At 41.6% G+C, this 20,963-nt stretch overlaps 1 protein-coding gene across 1 annotated transcript in view; it reads left to right on the top strand.

Moving 5' to 3' along the window:
• LOC102834847 (chromosome unknown open reading frame, human C15orf60) overlaps nt 1-20,963 on the top strand; it is a 154,806-nt gene that overhangs the window by 130,327 nt on the left and 3,516 nt on the right. Inside the window, exons 4-5 of the mRNA XM_006866508.1 lie at nt 5,763-5,975; nt 17,979-18,062. Of these exons, the coding sequence (XP_006866570.1) occupies nt 5,763-5,975; nt 17,979-18,062 (297 nt within the window). The remainder of the gene's footprint in view (nt 1-5,762; nt 5,976-17,978; nt 18,063-20,963) is intronic.

Below are 20,963 nucleotides of genomic sequence, written 5' to 3'. Positions count from 1 at the left end.
TATGCAAATTCAAACTGAAGCTGAAGAAAATGAAAACAAGTCCATGTGAGCCAAAATATGACCTTGAAATATCCCACCTGCATTTAGGGATCATCTGAAGAACAGATCTGATACATTAAACACAAAATACCAAAGACCAGAAGACTTGTGAGATGACATCAAGAACATCATAGATGAAAAAAGCAAAAAGTCATTAAGAAGACAAGAAAGAAGGAAAATAAACCTACAAAACTGAAAATAGGGAACCAGAAATCGCAATTTATAATAAAGTTAACTACAAAGCAAAAAGAGGGAAGAGTATAGCTATTGAACTCCCAAATGGCTAGGTGGTGGTGTGGTGGTGTGCTGTGGAGTCGGTTCATCATGACCCATAGCGATCCTGTACAGGGTTTCTGAGATTGTAAATCTTTATGGGAGCAGAAAGCCTCTTCTGTCTCCTGTGGAACAGCTGGTAGTTTCGAGCTGCTGACTTTAGGTTCGCAGCCCAATTCGTAATCACTACGCTACCAGAGCTCCTAAGTGACTTGGTAGTCAGGTAGATTTCAAGATGAAACAGGCTCTTTCAAATAGGGGAAAAGTAACAAATTTCAGGATGACCTCAAAGAATATTAGTACACCTGCACATCATATTTTTAAAAAGGGTAAACCAAAAAGATTTAGTTAAAAGTAACATAACAGAAATGAAACCTGCAAAGAAAATTATGTGGAACAAAGAAACTAGCCAATACCCCCTAAAAAAAACACACAGTAAAATGACACCAGTCAGTTTATACCTATCGATAACTACACTAAATATAAATGGATTCAATGCACCAGTCAAGAGACAGAGCAGAATGGATAAGAAAACAGAATACTTAAATATGCTGTGGACAAGAGACTTCTCAAAAAGACAGAGACAGCTTAACTGCCCATCAAGAATGGTTAAACAAACTTTGGTTCATATGCACAGTGGAATACTATGTGGCATTGAAGAATTAGGGATCGGCGAGACACCTCAGTACATGAATGAAGCTGGAGGACATTATGCTCAGTGAGATTAGTCGATCACAAAAGGGCAAATACTGTGTGAGACCAATATTGTATAAGGTTAAGACAGGTTTTCTTAATAACAGAACCCATCTGTGATGGTTATGCAGGACGTCAGTCATTCACATGTTAACATGGGTGATAGGCAGTATACGAGAGGGAGACACAGGGAGGAATGCTGTAGTTATATATTTTGTTGTTGTTGTTGTTAAGTACTATGGAGTCGGTTCCGACTCATAGCGACCCCGTACAGGGTTTCCAAGGCTGCAAATCTTTATGGGAACAGAAAGCCTCATCTTTCTCCTACAAAACAGCTGGTAGTTTCGAACTGCTGACCTTGAGGTTAGCAGCCCGATTTGTAACCAGTACACTAGTACTGTGAACTGTTGGTACCTGGAGAGGATTGAAATCATTGTAATGAAGCAGAGTATATGATGTTCTGAATATAAAACTGATGATCTGCTCTATAAACCTTCACTCAATTCACAGTAATAGTTTAAAAAAAAAAAAAACTGTGCTCAGAGATGCTGTTCACACCTGTGACTCAGCACTTAGTGGGCCTAATCATCCCAGGAAAATATGAACCCATAATTGTCTTAATTCTGAGTACATGAAGGCAAATGTAGAGAAAAGCACTGACCTATGGTGTTAGTTTCCTAAAGGAGTCTGTGCTGTTTCCTCTTGTAATGACTTGAAATTAATTGTCTTGAAGTAGAGTGGGAACAACTTAATATTTAAGCCACTACTTAAAATAGAGTAATTCTGTGCTAATCTCCTTAGATGATAGAAACCAGACACTGTATTTGGGTCAGCTTATGGCTGCCAGTATAGACTTTAAAACTTTTCATTTCACAGCAAGAAATTCTTTCTGATTTATAGTTATGGCATAAAAATAAATCAAATCAAGCTTTCAATCTAGTGGTCCCTTCTTTAAGCTGGTGGCAGGTTTCCCATTGTGGTAATCCATAGCATTGAGGATGGGGAATGAAGCTGTAACTAATTTTCAGATTCTTCCTGATGTGCCTTGCTTGGTTTTATCTTGGGTCCACATGCACTGAAGTGGTATTTCTGGTGTTAGATGATAAGCTCAGATTCTTTCAGAGGATTTTACAGAAGCCAACATGGAAAAGACTTCAGTGAGGCTATCAGATATATAATTGACCGTGACATTTGTTGGAACTGCTCTGCTAAGAACCCCTGAGTACCCAAACTAGGTTTTCTGCACATTCACCTCTGGTCTAGAGTTACCCAGCTCATCTTAGACTTGTGCCAGCCTTCTCCACGTAATCACTGAATCATCAGGTGTTTATGTCATTATACTTTGTATACTTTCAATATCTAACTGACCTTTTGTGATTATTCCTCAAAAGGTCAGTTAGATATTACAGAATCATAATTGAAATAGCTAATATAAAAGTATTTCACATAGACATTTTTTTGTAGTTTCTAAATTAGGAAGAATTGGAATCAGCTCTAACAGTTCTTTACCTTTTCCTCAAAAAAAAAATGTTAATGACTCATAAATTTTAGGATTATCCATCCAAGAGAAAAATGGATAATATACAAAAAGGGGGAAATGACCAATAAACATAAGAAAAATAGTCCATGTCAACCAGTAAAAAAAAAAAATCAAAGCAATGATTTTTTTTTTTTTTTTAAGAAATGAAATTTAAAATAAAAATCTTTGCTAACATAGTAGCCGTGGATCATAGTTTACTAACTGCAAGGTCAGCTATTTGAACCCACCAGCTGCTCAGCAGGAGGAAGAGAAGGCTTTCTGTTCTCAGAACGGTTTACAGCCTTGGAAACCCTGTGTATGGTCACTGTGAGTTGGAATCGACTCAAAGGCACACAGCAACAGCAGCAGCATGCTAACCTAGTAGGTTAAGAAACAGTTAAACAAATGAATTTGCAACCCTATGTAGAGTTTCCAGGGAGTGGCTGGTGGGCTTGAACCCCTGACCTTGCAATTAGTTAGTCCAGTGTTTATCCTAAAGCACCATACCAGAACTCCTAGTGGGAGTAAATTTGTACTATCTTACCACTGTCATTGTGTACTTAAAACATGAACAAAGGTCCTTCAACCCAGCAGGTCTGCTATTAGACATTTATGTGCAAAAGTATGTGTATACGATGCTCACTAAGGAGCGTAGTGGTTATGAATTGGGCTGCGAACCGCAAGGTCAGCAGTTCGAAACTACCAGCTGTTCTACAGGAGAAAGATGAGGCTTTCTGCTCCCGTAAAGATTTATAGCCTCAGAAACCCTGTACAGGGTTGCTATGCGTCGGAATTGACTCCACGGTACATCACCACCACCACCACTACCACCACGAAAGATTTACAGCCTCGGAAACCCTGTACAGGGTCGCTATGAGTCAGAACCAACTTCACGGTACATAACCATCACCACCAAAGCCTGTACAGGGTCACTATGAGTCGGAACCGACTCCACGGCACATAACCACCACCACCGCAGTGCTCACCAAAGCTTTGTGGTTTTATAAGAAGAAACAAAGCTGGAAATGACAAATGCTTGTTAGTAGGGGGTCAGTTAAATAAAGGGATTTCATTGGTGGTTTAAAGTTATGAGACAGACCTCTGCTTTTTATATGCTTATTATTAAATAAAAAATTAGGTTACAGACAGAGGGGTAGTTTAAAATATCACACATGTATTAGAAACCTACATAATTTAATGTAGGTTGGTAATGGATTGTGCTTATACTTGGAGTGGTTGGGGGCCAGGGATGGGATGAATGAATTAAGAAATAAAGAGAACCAAACAGTGTTGACAGTAAAGGGGTTGTTGTTGTTGTTGTTAAGTACCGTGGAGTCGGTTCCGACTCATAGCGACCCTGTACAGAGTTTCCGAGGCTGCAAATCTTTACAGGAGCAGAAAGCCTCATCTTTCTCTCGTGGAACAGCTGGTAGTTTCAAATTGTCAACCTTGAGGTTAGCAGCCCAATTCTGATTCATAATAATATGAACTATTATTATTCATATTACTACAAATAATAATATGCTACCAGAGCTCCTTAGTAAAGGGGTAGAGGTGTCTATTCTTTCTATAATTTAGGTAAGCAGCCTTACCTATTGGCTTCATCTAAAATGTAAAACCATAGCTCCTGCCTTGGAGTGGGTTCTGACTCACAGTGACCGTTAGGAGAGAGGAAAAGCGCTCCCTAGGGTTTCTGAGACTGAATCTTTACAGAAGCAGAAGACTACCTCATTTCTCTCTGGAGGAGCAGCTGACCTTTCCGTTAGCAGTTCAATGCTTAACCCCACACACCATCAGAACACCTTAATAGTTTAAATTGTTTTTGTTGTTCTTAAGTGCCATCCAGTCGGTTCCGACTCATAGCGACCCTGTGTAGAATTTCCGAGGAGCTGCTGGTGGCTTTGAACTGCTGACCATGTAGTTCACAGCGCATTGCTGATCCTACAGCACCACACCAGGAGTCTCATAGTTTAAATAGTGAAAAGGGAAAACTATTTGCTTATAGGATACAAGATTTTGCATACAGGATTGTGTTAACTATTTAGAAGTGTTTTCAAGTTAGTGGTGTGGTTTATATATTAAGTGAAACAATCTGAATTTCTCCACAAAAGAAATCTAATGAAGGTAGAGGCATACATTGGAGATATTCCAGGTGCAGTTCCAGACTACTGCAATAAACAGAATATCAGAATAAAGCCAGTCACACAAATGTTTTGGTTGCCCAGTACATGCAAAAATTATGGCCACATTATACTGTGTTCTATTAAGTCTGCAGTAAATAGCATTATGAAAAGGTTTGAAATACTGTGAGAATTATCAGAATGTGACAGAGACACAAAGTGAGCACATGATGTTGGGAAAAAGTGGCACCAATAGACTTGCTCAGCACAGGGTCCCCACCAACCTTTAATTTGTAAAAATGCAGACTCTGTGGAGCTAGTTTGGTAAAGTGATGAGCAATGAAATGAGGTGTGCTTGTGTATAGAATCACGTTCCCCTTTGAGAGGCTTTGCATAACTGCCCTCCTTTGTATAAGCAGGATATTAGGCTGGGAAAGAAGAAACTAAAGGAATGTTTGTTGTTACAATTTAGGTCTGTTTTTAACCTCACAATCAAATAAGTTTGATATAGTTGCAAGATTAAAAAAAAATTATAATTGCATGTGTCCTGCATTTGCTAACTTGGCAAGGGATATTACTCAGCCTGTTAGAGACAGCGTTCCCTTTTTGTGATCTACACAGTAATCTTATAGATCACTAGTTTTCAAACTGTGTTGGCCACCTGGTTTGCTCTTTTATATACTCAGCTTTAGAAAGATATTCTTGAGCCAGGACTATGCTGCCTTATTATTACTGATAATAAGAAAAACTATACTCATTATTACCACTGATTTCCCACTTAAGGAATTAGAAGCTATAAAGTTTTCATTTCAAAGCAAGATAAAATATTGATCTTTTACTTCAGTCAGCAGAGTGACCTTTATGGCTTTAAAATATAGGCTTTTTCATTTTTGTTCATGTCAGTTCCTTGAATGAAATGAATTCTAGTATGAGGTATAAATCTCAAAAGGAGAAAGAAAAATCATTATTGACTTTTTTTCCTATACTCATGTGAACAAATCAGGTAGTTGCTCCATCATCCCTGCCTCTTCCCGCTGCAAGCAACTCACTAGAAAACCCCACAGTAATAAAAGTGGTGTATCAGGGTCACACAGGATAACTGTTGACTTTTCAAACAGAGCAAAAGCCGCATGTTTCGAGTACAGTTTAGTGGAGAGTCGAAGGAGCAGGCGCTGGAACGCTGCTGCAATTGCGTGCAAAGCCTGGCCCAGTACATCACCGTCCAGGTACCTGATGGAATCAGCCAGGAGCTGCCACCGAGGGCTGGCCCATTGAGGGCAGCTGAAAGCGCAGGGCAGGAGTGGCCTGAGAGTGTCCCGTTGCAGCCTGGCGTAAGTAGGCGATTGCAAGAAAGACAACTATGTAATGCACCACCAGAATTTGTCAACTTCACCAAGTTTGTAGATATCTAATGCTGAACAACTCATTTTTATTGAAGGCTAGATCCTCATTGTATCTTCCTATAATCTTCTAAATTAGAAGGAGCGGGAGCCCCAGCTGGCATTCTGGGTGTCACTATGGAACAGTGATTCTTAGAGTGTGGTCTGAAGACTTCTCCCCAAAACCTTCCTAGGGGTCTGGGTCACAATTATTTTCAAAATGTTACTTACTGTCAAGTCAGTTCTGACTCATAACAGCCCTGTGACAGTAGTCCTGCCCCACAGGGTTTTCTAGACTATAACCTCTGTGGAAACAAATCATTGTCTTTCTCTTACTGAGTGGGCTTGAACCATCAACCTTTTGGTTCGTAGCTAAGCATGTAACCATTGCACCACCAGGGCTACTTTTCAAAATAGTCGAAGATGTCATTTGTCCTTTTCTCTGTGTGACCATTTGCATTGATGGTACAAAAGCAATAGTGGCCAAAGCCTTAGCACCTGTCAAAGCAGGGGCACCAAACAAAAAGCAATTCTTCATAGTTTTGACCAGCCAGTCCCACTAAAACCAAACCATACCAAAGCAGAAATCCTGCCTACTAAAGTACCATGTTTGCACCAAGGAAAAGCACTTGTATGATTGTTACAGTTGTGGCTGACCTAGCCTCTAATTCCATAGCCACCATTATTACTTGAAAGAACAAACTGTTATTTACTCAGATCTGGGCATTCGGTGGACTTTTTTTCAAAAATGAATGCAGTAATAACCCTGTCACTTCAGGAAGACAATATGAGAGTGTTTCTTTACAATGACAAAATGTAAGCTTTCAAGTGAAGACTAGAATTTTTAAAAACATGCTTGATAGCTTCTTAACCTAGAAGACTTATCTCATGTTGATATTAATGACTAATTTTTTAAAAAAGCTTTTACTGTGAATTGAGTGATAGTTTTCATAGGAGAATATTGGTTTTGCACTTGTCCTATCATGTTTTGTTTCATTGTAATAATTACAATCCCCTCCATGTATCATCATTTAATGGTATTTGCTTCTATTCCCTTTGTTTTTTTTTTTGTTGTTGTTGGTTTTGATGTACATAAAAACACTCAGGAATATATAATCATTTAAACACCCAAAGAGTACATTCTGCATGCCAGCCTCTTGGCCGCCAGCACATAGCCTTTCTCTTTCCGTGAGTCTGGAGTCCTCAACTGCTCCCTCTCTCCATGTCCTCATCTCTACCTCCATCTCTGGTGTTGCTGCTTCTCTGGTTGGAGTTCCAGGTTCTGCTCATGCTCCTCTCCCTTGATAGTCCTAGGGTTCTCTGTTCCTAGAATCTAAGATTAACTACTCCCCTCTTTTTGTTACAAAACTTCTGCCTTTACAGTTGTGACAATTATAATTAGTCATGATAACAGTTACTCACTATTGAATGAAAAGAATCTTATCCTCTTCTCCTTTCACCAGACCCATCTTGACAAGATGAAAACTATTCAGTGGGGACTCCACCTTCCCCTACACACTCGGAAACTAAGCCAGCCACTTTGTGCCTTTATAGCTGCTCCCTTCCCGCCCCATTTTTGGTAGCCAATGTCTAAGTTGGTCATCCCTATCAATCCTGTATACCAAAGGGATAGGTGTGATCCTTGATGTGAAGACTCCTTCCCTCTCAGTTGGTATTTTGAGCTACTACATCCTGTACTGTACATAAGTATAGGTCAGGTTCATCAAATTGTAGTGATTAACACTTGCTTTGTTATCAAATTTCTTTATCTTCCTCTAGTCGAGCTCTAATTTTCAAGCCATCAAAGCTAGGTCAAACGGGTACTATCTGCAAGTTTGGGCATTCTTGTGAATCTCCCCCCACTTCATATCAGCTGAACACTTCATTCTCAGCTCTAACCCTCCATGGCTAGGTCAGTGTCCATGGGCTCAGAAGTTCCCATGTCTTCCCAGACTTTCGACCAACCAGCCCTTCCTCTTCTAAGGTGAACATAAATTTTTATGATCATAAAGGCTTTTCCTTGAAGCAGGTGCCACATGATTTCCTCTTGAATGTGTGTAGTTTGTTTAGTTTTAGTATTTTTAGAATTATTTTTCTTCTTTTATTGCTGCACTTTTTCTTTTTCTTATTTGAAGATGCCTTAGTATTAAAGCTGTCCATATCTCAAACCCTGGAGGTAGGTTCAATAGTATACCTCATCAGTCCTTGCTATATTCTTTTAAACATCTCCTCCCTACAAAAGGAATGGGCTGATTTATTATAAGGTACTTTTTGCCTATGATTCTTTGCCCTTGAAATATGTTTCTTTTCACAGAGGTCTCATTAACCAATTATTATTATTCCGATTATAATCGAGCAAACAGTGCAGGGGGCTACCAATTGTCTTATCAATTTGTCATACTGAGGTGGCTTCTGTATTGCAATGATACTTGAAGCTATGTCATTGGTATTTTAAATACCAGCAGGGTCACCACTGTTGGACAGATTTCAGTGGAACTTCCAGACTAAGACAGACTAGAAAGAAGGAGAGACAGACCCCTTCTGAATGGTTAGCCACTGAGAACCTTTGAATAGCAGTGGAACACTGTCAGATGTAATGCTGGAAGATGAGTCACTCAGGTTGGAATGCACTCAAAATATGACTTCTCAAAGTAGAATTGACCTTAATAATATTAATGGCATTAAACTTTTAGGGCCTTTATTTGTTGGTGGGGCACACCTCAAAATGAGGAGAAACAGCTGTAGACATCCATTAATAATCAGAACATGAACTGTACAAAATAAGAATCTAGGGAGATAGGAAAATGTCAGAAATGAAATGGATCACATAAAGATCATTGTCCTAGGCATTAGCAAGCTGAAACAGACTGGTATTGGCCATTTTGAATCAGACAATCATATGGTATTTACTTTGCCAGGAATGACAAATGGAAGAGGAATGGTATCATATTGTCAAGAAGAACATTTCAAGATTTATCTTGAAGTACAGTGCTGTTTGTAATAGGATAATATCTACATGCCTGCAAGAAAGACCAGCTAATACCACTCTTATTCAAATCTACACACCAACCACTAAAGCCAGTGATGATGAAATTGAAAATTCTACCAACTTCTTCAGGCTGAAATTGATCAAACATGCAATCAAGATTCAGTGACAATTCATTACTGGTGAAAGGAATGCGAAAGTTTGAAACAAAGAGGAAGGATCCATAGTTGGAAAATATGGCTTTGTTGATAGAAACTATGCTGAAGATTGCATGATAGAATTTTGAAAGACCAATGACTTTTTCATGGCAAATACCTTTATTCAGCAACTTTAACTATACTCATGAACCTTACTACATGGAATACACAGGAATCAAATTGACTGTTTGTGGGAAGAGATGATGGAGAAACTCCATATCATCAGCTAAAACAAGGCCAAGAGCTGACTGTGGAACAGACCATCCATTGCTCAGATGCAAGTTCAGGCTGAAGCTGAAGAAAATGAAGACAAGTCCTATTCCCACAAACAGTCAAAAGTATATCCCACCTGAATTTAGAGAGCATCTCAAGAACAGATATGATGCGTTAGACACTAATTACCAAAGACCAGAGAGTTGTGCAGTGACATCAAGAACATCATACATGAAGGAATCAAAAGGCCATAAAAGAAAAGACCAAATGGATGTTAGTAGAGACTCTGAAACAGGATCTTGAGCATAGAGAGAAGGTAAGATGAGTAGAAGAAATGAGGAAGTAAAAGAGCTCAAAGGACCTGGTTGGCCAGCATTATGGCAAGACCTGGGGACTCCTGGATCCAGAGTCAGTGACATAGCCACAGAGGACTAGAGTGGAGAATGAAGCATCCAGCTAATAAGAAGAGAGGGCATATGTACAAGAACACTCACACTTGCAGATAATACCCACTTGATCTGGCTTCAATGACTGGATGATCAGAAGAACTTAACTAGAAGACTAAAGAAGAGGAAAAAAAGAGTAATCTGATACAATTTGATGAACTTGACCTACACCTATGGATGCAGTAGCTCAAAAGAGGGAACAAATCTTTACAGCGAGGATCATTCCCACCCCCTCAATGCACAGGGTAGACAGGGATGGGTAACTTGGACACTGGCTACCCAAAATGGGGGTGGGGGGTGAGGGAGCTACAAAGGCAAGAAGTGTCTGGCTTAGAAGCTTTCAAGAGGAAGCATAGATCCAGAGGGCATGGAAGAAGGTAGAATCTCCAATCTGTCTAGGTGGGGCTGATGAAAGGCGATGGGGGATAGGTCTCTTGTGGTACAATGTTGTTGTTGTTGTTTTTAAGTGCTGTCGAGTCGGTGCAATAGTGAATAATTAATATCAGGACTAGCTGTGAGCTTTGGAAATGTAAAGGTAGACGTTTTGTAGCAAAAAGAAGGAAGTGGTTGACTTTGCAGGCTAGGAGTGGAGACCCCTGGGACCATGAAGGGAGAAGAGTGGAGTGTGGGACCCTACCCAGGGAAACAGTGATGCTAGAGATGGAGGCAGAGACGATGATGTGGAGAGATGGAGTGGGTGGGAACTCTAGACCCAGAGAGGGAGAGGGGCTGTGTGCTGACAACCCGGGGGTCAGGTTTGCGGGGTGTCCCCTTTGGTTGATTGATGATGCATGGAGGGAATTGTAACCATGGCAGTGTAACAATATACGATGGGATGAATGTAAAGCTAATGTTCTCCCATTGTAAGTTATCTTATAATTCATAATAAAACAGTTTTAAAAAAAAAGCTCAAAAGGCAACTTGAGAAGACACAGTCAAGTATTATAATGACGTATGTGCAAAGATCTGGAGTCTGAAAACCAAAAGGAAAGAACACACTGAACATTTCTGAAGCTGAAAGAACTGAAGTAAAAACCCAAGCGTCAGGTTGTAATATTGAAGGCTTCTATGGGCAAAATATTAAATGACACTGGAAACATCAAAAGAAGATGGAAGGTATACACAGAGTCACTGCACCAGAATGAATTGGTTGATATTCAGTCATTTTAAGAGGTCACTAACTGAAGGAAAAATTCCAAACAGTACTGGAGGAGGCATTGGCAAAAACAAGGCTCCCAGAATTGACAGAATACTAATTGAAATATTTCCACAAACAAATGCAGTACTGAAGGCACTCACTCATCTATGTCAAAAAAAAGTTGGAAAAGATCCATATCTATGCCTATTCCAAAGAAAGATGACCCAATGGAATGTGGAAGTCACCATTCTGTATCATTAACATCACATGCAGGTAAAATCTTACTGAAGATAATTCAAAAGCGATTGCAGCACTACATTTATAGGGAGCTGCAAGAAATTCAAGATTTAGAAGAGAACATGGAACTAGGGATGCCATTGCTAATGTCAGATGGAGCTTGTATAAAAGTAGAGAATAATAGAAAAAATTTTACTTGTGTTTTATTGACTGTACAAAGGCATTTGGCTGTGTAAATCATAACAAAGAATGGGAATTCTAGAACACTTAAATGCGCTCATGAGAAACCTGTACACAGAACCTGTTCATTCAGACAGAACAAGGGGATACTGAAAGTTTAAAATCAAGAAAAGTATGTGTCAGGGTTGCATCCTTTCACCATATTTATTCAGTATGAATGCTGAGCAAATAGTCTGAGAAGCTCAGTTATATAAAGTAGAACGTGGTATCAGGATTGGAGGAAGAGTCTAACAATCTGAGATATGCAAATGACACAACCTTGCTCGCTGAAAGGTAAGAGGACTTGAAGTACTTATTGATGAAGATCAAAGACTACAGTCTTCAGTGTGGATTGCACCTCAATATAAAGAAATCAAAAATCCCCACAACTGGACCAAGTAAATAAACTCATGATAAATGGAGAAAAGATTGAAGTTGTCAAAGACTTCAGTTTGCTTGGATCCACAATCAGTGCTCATGGAAGCAGCTGTCAGGAAATCAAAAGACATTACATTAGGCAAATCTGCAACTACTAAGAGGGCCAGACTTTAAACCTAGATCCAGTTGATTCTGAGGACGGTGGTCTTGGCACAACTTCCTTCTGTCTTACCACCATTTTACATAGGAGACTCAGTGGTGATACTGGATGCCGTGTAGAAATCACCAAGTAATGCTTGGCAGATATAATCGAAGTAGCTTTGCTTTTGTTGTTGTGGTGAAGTGCCATCGAATTGGTTCCAACTCATAGCGACCCTGTATAGGCTTTCTGAGGAGCGGCTGGTGAGCTTGAACTGTCGGCCTTGAAGTTCAAAATGACCTTGCAACGCAACGCATATAGCGCCACACAACAAAACAACCAAACCTATTACGATCAAATCAGTTCCCACTCATGTGATCTGAGACTATAAATCTTTACAGGAGCAGATCGCCTTATTTATTCTCCCACGGAGTGACTGGTGGGTTTGAACCGTCAGCTTTGCAGTTAGCAGCCCAACAGTGCCTATCCCACAACACCACTTGTTGTTGTTAAGTACCAAGGAGTTGGTTCCGACTCATAGTGACCCTGCACAGGCTGTAAATCTTTACGGGAGCAGAAAGCCTCATCTTTCTCCTGTGGAACAGCTGGTAGTTTTGAACTGCCGACCTGAGATTAGCAGCCCGATTCGTAACCACTACACTACCAGAACTTCTACAACACCATTGTTGTTGTTGTTGTTGTTATGTGCCGTGGAGTCGGAACCGACTCATAGCGACCCTGTACAGGGTTTCCGAGGGTGTAAATCTTTACAGGAGTAGAAAGCCTCATCTTTCTCCCGCGGAGCAGCTGGTAGTTTCGAACTGCTGACCTTGCGGTTCACAGCCCAAGTCGTAACCACTACGCTACCAGAGCTCCTTTAGGACTCCTTATTGTTAAGGTTCATCAACTTGGTTCGGACTCAGTTACCCTGAATAGGGTTTCTGAGGAGCAGCTGGTGAGCTTGGACCTCCAGCCTTGCAGTTCAAACTTACCTTGTGGTGAGTGCTTATCATACCAAGTATCCACCCCTATCTATTGTGTTAAGTGCCTTTGAGTCTGTTCCCACCCATAAGGAACCCTTTACAGGGTTTCTGAGAAGAGGCTGGTGGTAATAATTGGGGAATTCCTAGCTTCAGGTGCTCTGACACCTGGCTGTTGGTTGGTTATAGTGTTTGTGGCATATACCATTTTGGTTGGTGTCTTTTCCCAGCTATTTGAAGAACATTGTATTTTCCAATTTGTTGTTGTTAAATGTGTTTAGTACTGCTGAGTCAGTTCTGACTCATAGCGACCCTGTACAGGATTTCCAAGGAGTGGCTGGTGAGTTTGAGCCACCGACCTTGTGATTCAAACCAACCTTTCAGTCTAGTGTGTTACCTTACAGCACCACACTAATAATCTTACAGTAATTGCTAGTATAATCAATCCATGGATCACAGTGAGTTCTGTTCCTAAGTCTGTGTTTAAGTCGAATTTGTACATAAGTTGGAACAGTTAGGAACAGCTATATAAGGTCAGTAAAATGTTTGTTTTAGGTACCTTTCTTTCTATGCATACAAAAGCATTAAAGAAGCACTTCCAACTACACAAAGTCTGGAGCATAATATAGTAATAATAATAATGTTTTGATATGCATTGCAAAATAGTGTCCTTTTATTACTATTATATGTACCTTGAGTTTTTAATACAATAGGAGTCCTGGTGTGGCACTGTAGGATCAGCCCTGCACTGCTAACCACAACATTGGTGGTTCAAACTCCCTAGCCGCTCCTTGGAAACCTTATACTGGGGTGCTTGGAGTCAGAATTGACTCGACAACACTTAGCAACAACAACAGGCTTTTTTTGGGCGGGTGGGAGGGCTGGTTCATCAGAAGAGGTTGAACATAAATAAAGCAGACTTCTGTTACCTTTTCATATCCACCTTCACTTGCAGATGAACAAATTAACATTGTTGTCAATTAGCAAGGCTTAGAACATCTAGAGCCAACTGACCATGCTTAAGAGTAAGTGTCTGAAGCTGTGAGACGGAAGGCAAGAGAAGCCTGGAAGGTGAACTCCCAGTTGTGCAAACATTGGGAAGCATGGCCTCGAGCTTTCCTAGTTATTCTTCCTGATGACAAAACAGGACAGTTATTCCCAGGTTTGCCCTTATTGCTCTGTGCAAATTTGGATTCATGTTCCCTTTCTCAAAATCCATCTTAACAGTTGCAGCTATGCCAAGTTCTGGTCATTTTGCTGCTGAGTCAGGTGTGCTTAAGCACTCGGCTGCTAACTGAAAGGTAAGCAGTTTGAACCCACCCGCCACTGTCAGGAGAAAGATGAGGCCTTCTGCTCCCAGAAAGATCCACAATTCTGGAAACCCAGTGGGGACAGTTCTCAGTTGTCCTGTAGGATTACTAGGAGTCGAAACCCTCTTGACAGCAGTGGGTTTTTATAACATACATTTTTGTCTAAAATAGGTATTCCCTGCTTTACAAATAGAGATAATTCCATGGCTATTTCAAGTTCTTAGTCATTTCCTGGCTCGTATTTTAATTTTTAACTTTTCCTCAGCCTTGTAATTTTGCTAATTGTGGCCTAACCAGGTGTTTCTCAACCTGAGGGCTTCTGAGGCAACCCACCTATTTCTGGGGACAGAAGCAAGACAGGAAAGAGGATGACTGTTCCCAGTTTCTGTGTGACCTCTCTCCTTTGTTGCCACAAAAAGTCCAGGAGATGGAAGGTAGCCAGGGGCCGGCAGCCAGCTATTGTGTGCACAGAACCTTCCATCTGTATGGACGGAGGACCACCTAATCCTGGGGCTACTCCGCTGACCGCTGTTGAGTGTGTGTTTGTGGCAGGCTGGGTTGGTCTCCCCAGCTGTTTGAAGAACACTGAATAAACTGTTCCATATGCTGGGAACGCCTCAAGTATCAGAGCTAGGCCCCAGAGACTGACTTCCTGTTTTTATAGATGAGGAAATTGAACAGAGAAATGGGGTTTATCTGAGGATTCCTAATTCATTAGAGCCTGTTAGCCTTTTTTTTACTCATTTCAATTTAGTACTTAAAAAAAAACAAAAAAAAAAAAACATACACACAAAAACTTGTAATTTATATAGTATTCATGACCAGTTTTTTCCTTTCTTTGTTCTGTCCTTCCTCGTTGGTCCCCCACCCCTTTTTCTGATGTTTCCAGAGTTACATTTCTGCTAATACCTACTGACTAGGACCAAGGGCTTCCAGCTAGAACTCGGGCAGTCAGAGCATGTTGCTGATTGACAGGGCACCCTCCCCAGGGCCTGGGTTTCTCCCTGGTTCAGCTCTCATCTAGTGTAGCAGCCAGTGATCCAAAACTTAGCCAGAACCTTCAGCTCAGAGGAAGAGTGGAAAGGCGTTCAAAGATGCACGTAGTTGCAGGTGGAAGTGGCTCTCAGTCTTTCATGCTTCTAGAGTTATGTCCCAGTGGCTAGTATAAGGTAGGCTAAAATTGTCGAATTGTATTTAGGAATTTTACTTTTAAAAGAACTCATTCCCTGGTTTCCAACCTGTATGGACAGGGCTGATGAATAGAGATGGGGATAAGATAAGACTCTTGTGGTTCAGTAGTGAATAATTGCTATAATGACTGGCTGTGAGGGTTGGAAATGTAGAGATCGATGTTTTGTTACAAAAGGAGGGCAGGGGTTGAGTTTGCAGTCCAGAAGCAAGCAGAGGTGGAGATCCCTGGGACCATCAAGGGAGAAGAGCTGAGTGCGGGACCCTTATCCAGAGAAGCAGTGACTGACGCCGGAGATGGAGGCAGAGGCGATGATGTGGAGCAAAGAGATGGAGCGGCTGGGGACTCTGGACTCAGAGAGGGAGAGGGGCTGTGTGCTGACAGCCTAGTGTTGGGGGCCAGGCTTGTGGGGAGCACCCGTTGATTGTTTGATGGAGGGGATTGTAATCATTGCAGTGAAACGAAATACAATCGGATGAATGTAAAGCTAATGTTTTCCCATGTAAACTATCACTTAATTCACAATAAAAAATGTAAAAAAAGAACTCATTCCCTCAGCATACCTAAACTGGGTTTGTTTGTTTGTTTTAAAGTTGCAACCATTTTATGGGGTTGCCTTACAATTGTAGGGTGTTTTGTTTAAACTTTTTATTGCGAATTGAATGAAGACTTAGAGGTCATCAGTTTTACATTGAAAAATCATACCTTTTGTTTCATCTCAATGATTACAATCCCCTCCATGCAAGGACTAGTTACCTTACTTCCTCCCTGTGGGTCCTATCTCCATCCCACCCATTTTCCCATCCCTTCTCACCTTTGTCCTTAGGAAAATGTTGCCCTTTTAATCTTCAGTGCTTAACCATTTCATGATGAGCCTGCCTACTAGTGCTGTTGTTCCCCTGCCGCCCCCCCCTCTGTTTTCTGTCTACAGCTTGGATGACAGTTGGGCCACAAGCATGAGTTATATTCCACATCTGAAGGATGGTGGACAGCCCTAGTCTCGGGTTCCTACAGCCTCTTTCTGACCAATAAGCATAGCCTTTTTTAGAATTTGGAGTTTTATTCCACACTTTCTCCCCCTCTATCCAGGACCTTCTAATGTGATCCCTTTCAGAGCAGTTACAGTGGTAGCTGGGCACCATCTAGTTCTCAATGTTCTCAGGGTTGTGCTGACTGATGTTCTCCTGCACCATTGGTCCATTAGATTAGTTGATTCCAAGCATGTTTCAATTTTCATCACTCTTTCTTTATTCCACACACGGAGAGGCCAATAGTTGCAGCTCAGATGGCTGCTCCTGAACTCTGAGGAGCCCAGTCACTACTCACCAGAGTAAGATGTAGAGCATTATCTTGTAGACTGTGCCATGCCATTGACCACAGTGTCCTGTGAGCCCGTAGGCCCAGCACCTCATTGCCTTAAGATGTTTGAGAATCTAAGTTTTCATCATTTTACCCCCTGTATGCTCCACCATATCCACAGGTGTGTTTGCAGCAAAGGTAAATATCTATGTACAAAGATCCTTTGTCAGACCCTTATGTACTTACTTGCTCATACTCCCTCTCTGACCTGCTCAGCCTTTGTATTTGTCCATGTATCTGCCTGCAGAACACTGTTGTTCCAGGGTTTGTGTATAAAGCAGAATTTACCTCTATTCCCTTTAGCCCATGCAAATCTCCTTGTATTTTCACCTGTCTTCATCATTCTTCTGCCAACCTTCCTCTTGTATATTGCTCTTCACCATCACCCAAGTTAACATGACTACCCTGTAGCCAGTGAATTACTCTCCCTTCCCTCCTGTCCCTGCTAGCCATCAAAGATCGTTTATGTTAGCTTAAGAACCTTTTCTTGAGTTTTTATAATAGTGGTCTCATACAGTGTTTGTCCCTTTGTGATTGACTTAACTTCACTCAGCATGTCCTTCAGGGTCACCCGTGTTGAGGTGTTTTGCAGATTCATTGTTATTCTTCAAGGTTGCATAGTATTCCATTGTGTATATGTACCAAAGTTTCTTGGTCAATTCTTCCATTGATGGGCGGTCATCCAATTTTTTTTTTTTTTCTCCTATTGTGGCTAATGCTGCAGTGAACATGGGTGTGCATAGATTAGTCTTGCCATGGGTTTTTCTTTCTTGTGGACATGGACCAAGCAGAGAGATAGCTGGGTCTTTTATGTTGCTTTGTGTTTTGCTTTGCGGCCATGAACATGTGCTATTTGAGTGGTAATGTTACACGGTGAGAACTCATGGTTGTAAGACACTGGGCAATGCCCACTGCCACTGGAACGTGTCCTGCCTCCATGGTGCTTCCTCATTCTGGGGCAGAGTCTCAGACTTCCCTCCTTCAATAGCCCTGTGTGGTCAGTAGCAGCCCCAGTGTAAGCCAGTACATACCTACACTGACAGTGATTTTTACTTCTACTGATACTCTTTGATGACAAATGCTTGTGTTTCCATTTTGTTAGTGGTCTGTGGTGGTTACAGTTACATTCAGCCAGTCTCCTCATTGTGTGTCATTTTGTCCCAGTTACACCAGAACCCAGAGCAGCTGCGCAGTACATCCGGCCCAAGCACTCCTGAGGGAAGAGCCTCGATGACACGCTTAGCTCAGGTAGAGTGTGCGTCTATGTTCATTTGGTCACACACAAAAAACTGATTCCCTAAGAATGTGTACTCCTGTGTCCACTCCCTTGTTCTAGACTACAGCAGCCGACAGAATTCCTAAAAACAGTCAAAGCAGAAGACAGGCTGTTTCATCTGCCTCTGTTGTGAGGCTAGACCCAGTGGCACATACAAGGAGGCTTCAAAAAGTTCATGGGAAAATTCCATTATTTTTCACTTCCATATTTCAGTGACCTTTTTGAAGCCCCTTTGTACTAAAGAACTGTTCTCCTAAGGAAGTAAAGAGAGGAAGAAGAGTGGTTTATATAGTAAATGTGAGACAAAAAATTTAATCACTGTTCTCCCAAAAGGAGTATGGGGAAAAACTTCTATTTAATTTTGGCAATGAAATCTGAGACCTGTAGGACAAGTACTGCACTGCTAACCGAGTCAGTCGGCTGCTCTGTGGGAGAAAGAGGAGGCTTTCTGCTCCTGTCAAGACGTATAGCCTCGGAAACCCTGTACACGGGTGCCATGAGTTGGAATAGGCTCACCGTCAGCTAACAACATTTTAAGGCACATGTCAATATGAATTTGGAGGCGGGCAGGTGAAGTACAGTTTCTGTCTGAGCGTGTCCTCAGTGCTCAGCCATCATGCCTGATAAAGCGGACGGTCAGCGAAAAGGGGACGACCCCCAGCGAGGTGGACTGACACAGTGGTAACAGCTGTGAGGATGGCGCAGGACCGGACAGGGTTTCGTTCTGTGTGCAGTTGGAACTAACTGACAGCACCTCCTGACAAGAGTCTTAGCTAAGGATGTGTGAAAACCTGAGAGGAGTCACCTCTGTCACCACAGACCTGCTTCCAGATACTCCCAGCCTTTCCTGGAACAGTCTGCTGCTTACCAGAGAATCCCAAAGACCTATTCATTCATATCAGTTACCTGATGTCTGTTTCTGGAAACTCCTTGAGATCCATGTCTCTTCCTCACTGATTTCCTGCTGCAGCCATGGTGTCTGCCTTCCATGAGATTCTGTGTAGAGCTCATCAGTATTCAGGGATGAATGTCCCTTTTCATGCAGCGGTCACACGTACTGTACTAACAGTGGTATGAAAACCATGGGTGTTTCTCCATCGGTCTTACCACTGACTCAAAAGAAATGGGCAATTATATGTAAAATAAAGAACACAGCTAACCCAGCAACTATGACAAACATTAAAAGGCCTAATTTTCCAACAGCAAGACAGACTTCATAATGCCCAGTTTGTAGCCTTGGGGCTAGGGGCTCATTGGATCAGAGTGGCTGAGGACACGTGTTGTTGTTAAATTCTGTCAAGTCAGTTCTGACTCATAGCGACCCTGTATAGTGGTTCCGAGGAGTAGCTAGTGAGCTTGAACCACCGACCTTGTGGTTCACACCAACTTTGCAGTCCATCGCATTAACCCACGGCAGGACTGTGGAGCTGAAGAAACAGACAGGGATGAGTCCTTATTTGAGAAACACCAACTGCTATGAAAGGTACCTTAGCCCAAGAATAAATCTGTCTTGGAAGAAATACAGTCAGAATGCTCCTTAGATGCAAGAGTGGTAAGTCTTTGTGTCATTTACTGTGGACACGTCATTAGGAGGGACCAATCCCTGGAGGAGGGTCAGCAGAAAAAGAAGAAGACCCTCAAGCAGACTGACTGACTCAGTGGCTGCAACAATGGTCTCAAATCAAACAATTACGAGAATGGCACAGAACAGAGAAGTGTTGGGTGGCTGTGCAAAGGGTCGCTATGAGTCAGAACTGACTCAATCGCACCTAACAAAATAATTCTATATTGTGTAAATTAAAGTCTAATTTATTTACACAGTATATAAGAACTACGGTGCAAATGAGAAAAAAACCTGTCTTGGAGCTCATGTTACTAATTTGCTGAAGCCTTCTGGGCAAATTATTCTGAAAGCTATTAAAACCTGTAGGAAGGAATTTAGCAATATGTATCAATATTAATCTTTTGCCTATAATAATTCTACTTTACCTACACAAACATACATTTACCAGTAGTTCATAAATGGACAACATAAATGTCCATCCACAGGACGTGGACTAGTGAAGTGTTGTTCAGCCATCGATGAGATGAGCATGCAATCCATCACAGTGATGCAGATCCCCCTCACCCCCGCGTATTGACACTGAGCTTTTCAAACGGAAGCTACACTGTAACTCAGTGTGTAGGGAGCAGGTTTGAAGGACACCCACTAACACCCGCACAGCTGTCACGGAAGAACAGGCTCCGTGTTCCTTTCCTTTTCTTCTTCATAGCTTTAGGAGAGTGTTACAAGCTGATTTGAACGTAGAAAAGTAAGTTTCTATTATAGATAGCTCACAGGAAAATGTCCATTTCATAGAAGTACACCAAACCCTGTCAGCCCTAGGAAGGGAAGTGAATAGAATTCATGTGAGAAGTACATCAAATGACTTAGAGAACCAGAAGTGTGGCTGACCACACAGCAATGGTGTCGACTGGCAGCCTGTGGGTGGGAATGAGAATCCAGTACCATCAGCTCTTCCAAATAGTCAAGCAGTCCTACTTTTATTTGAAGTATCCTGGTGTGGCGCTGTAGAATCAGCACTGGACTGTGATCCACAAATTCAAACCTACGAGCTGCTCCTTGGAAACCCTATACAGGATTGCTGAGTCGGAATCAACTCAGTGGTACTTTAACAACAACAATAGCATTCAAATGTTGCCAACATAATAGAGAAATGGCTACAATCATACATTGACAGAGAACTTCCAGAGGTTCAAGCTGGATTCAGAAGAGGCCGTGGAACGAGAGATATCATTGTGGATGTCTGATGGATCTTGGCTGAAAGCAGAGAATACCAGAAGGATGTTTACCTATGCTTTATTGACTACGC

The sequence above is a fragment of the Chrysochloris asiatica genome, unplaced genomic scaffold (genome assembly GCF_000296735.1).
Source record: "Chrysochloris asiatica unplaced genomic scaffold, ChrAsi1.0 scaffold00092, whole genome shotgun sequence".
NCBI classification, from domain to species: Eukaryota; Metazoa; Chordata; class Mammalia; order Afrosoricida; family Chrysochloridae; genus Chrysochloris; species Chrysochloris asiatica.
The sequence above is the reverse complement of the archived record's forward strand: the minus strand, read 5'-3'. Positions and strand labels throughout refer to the sequence as shown.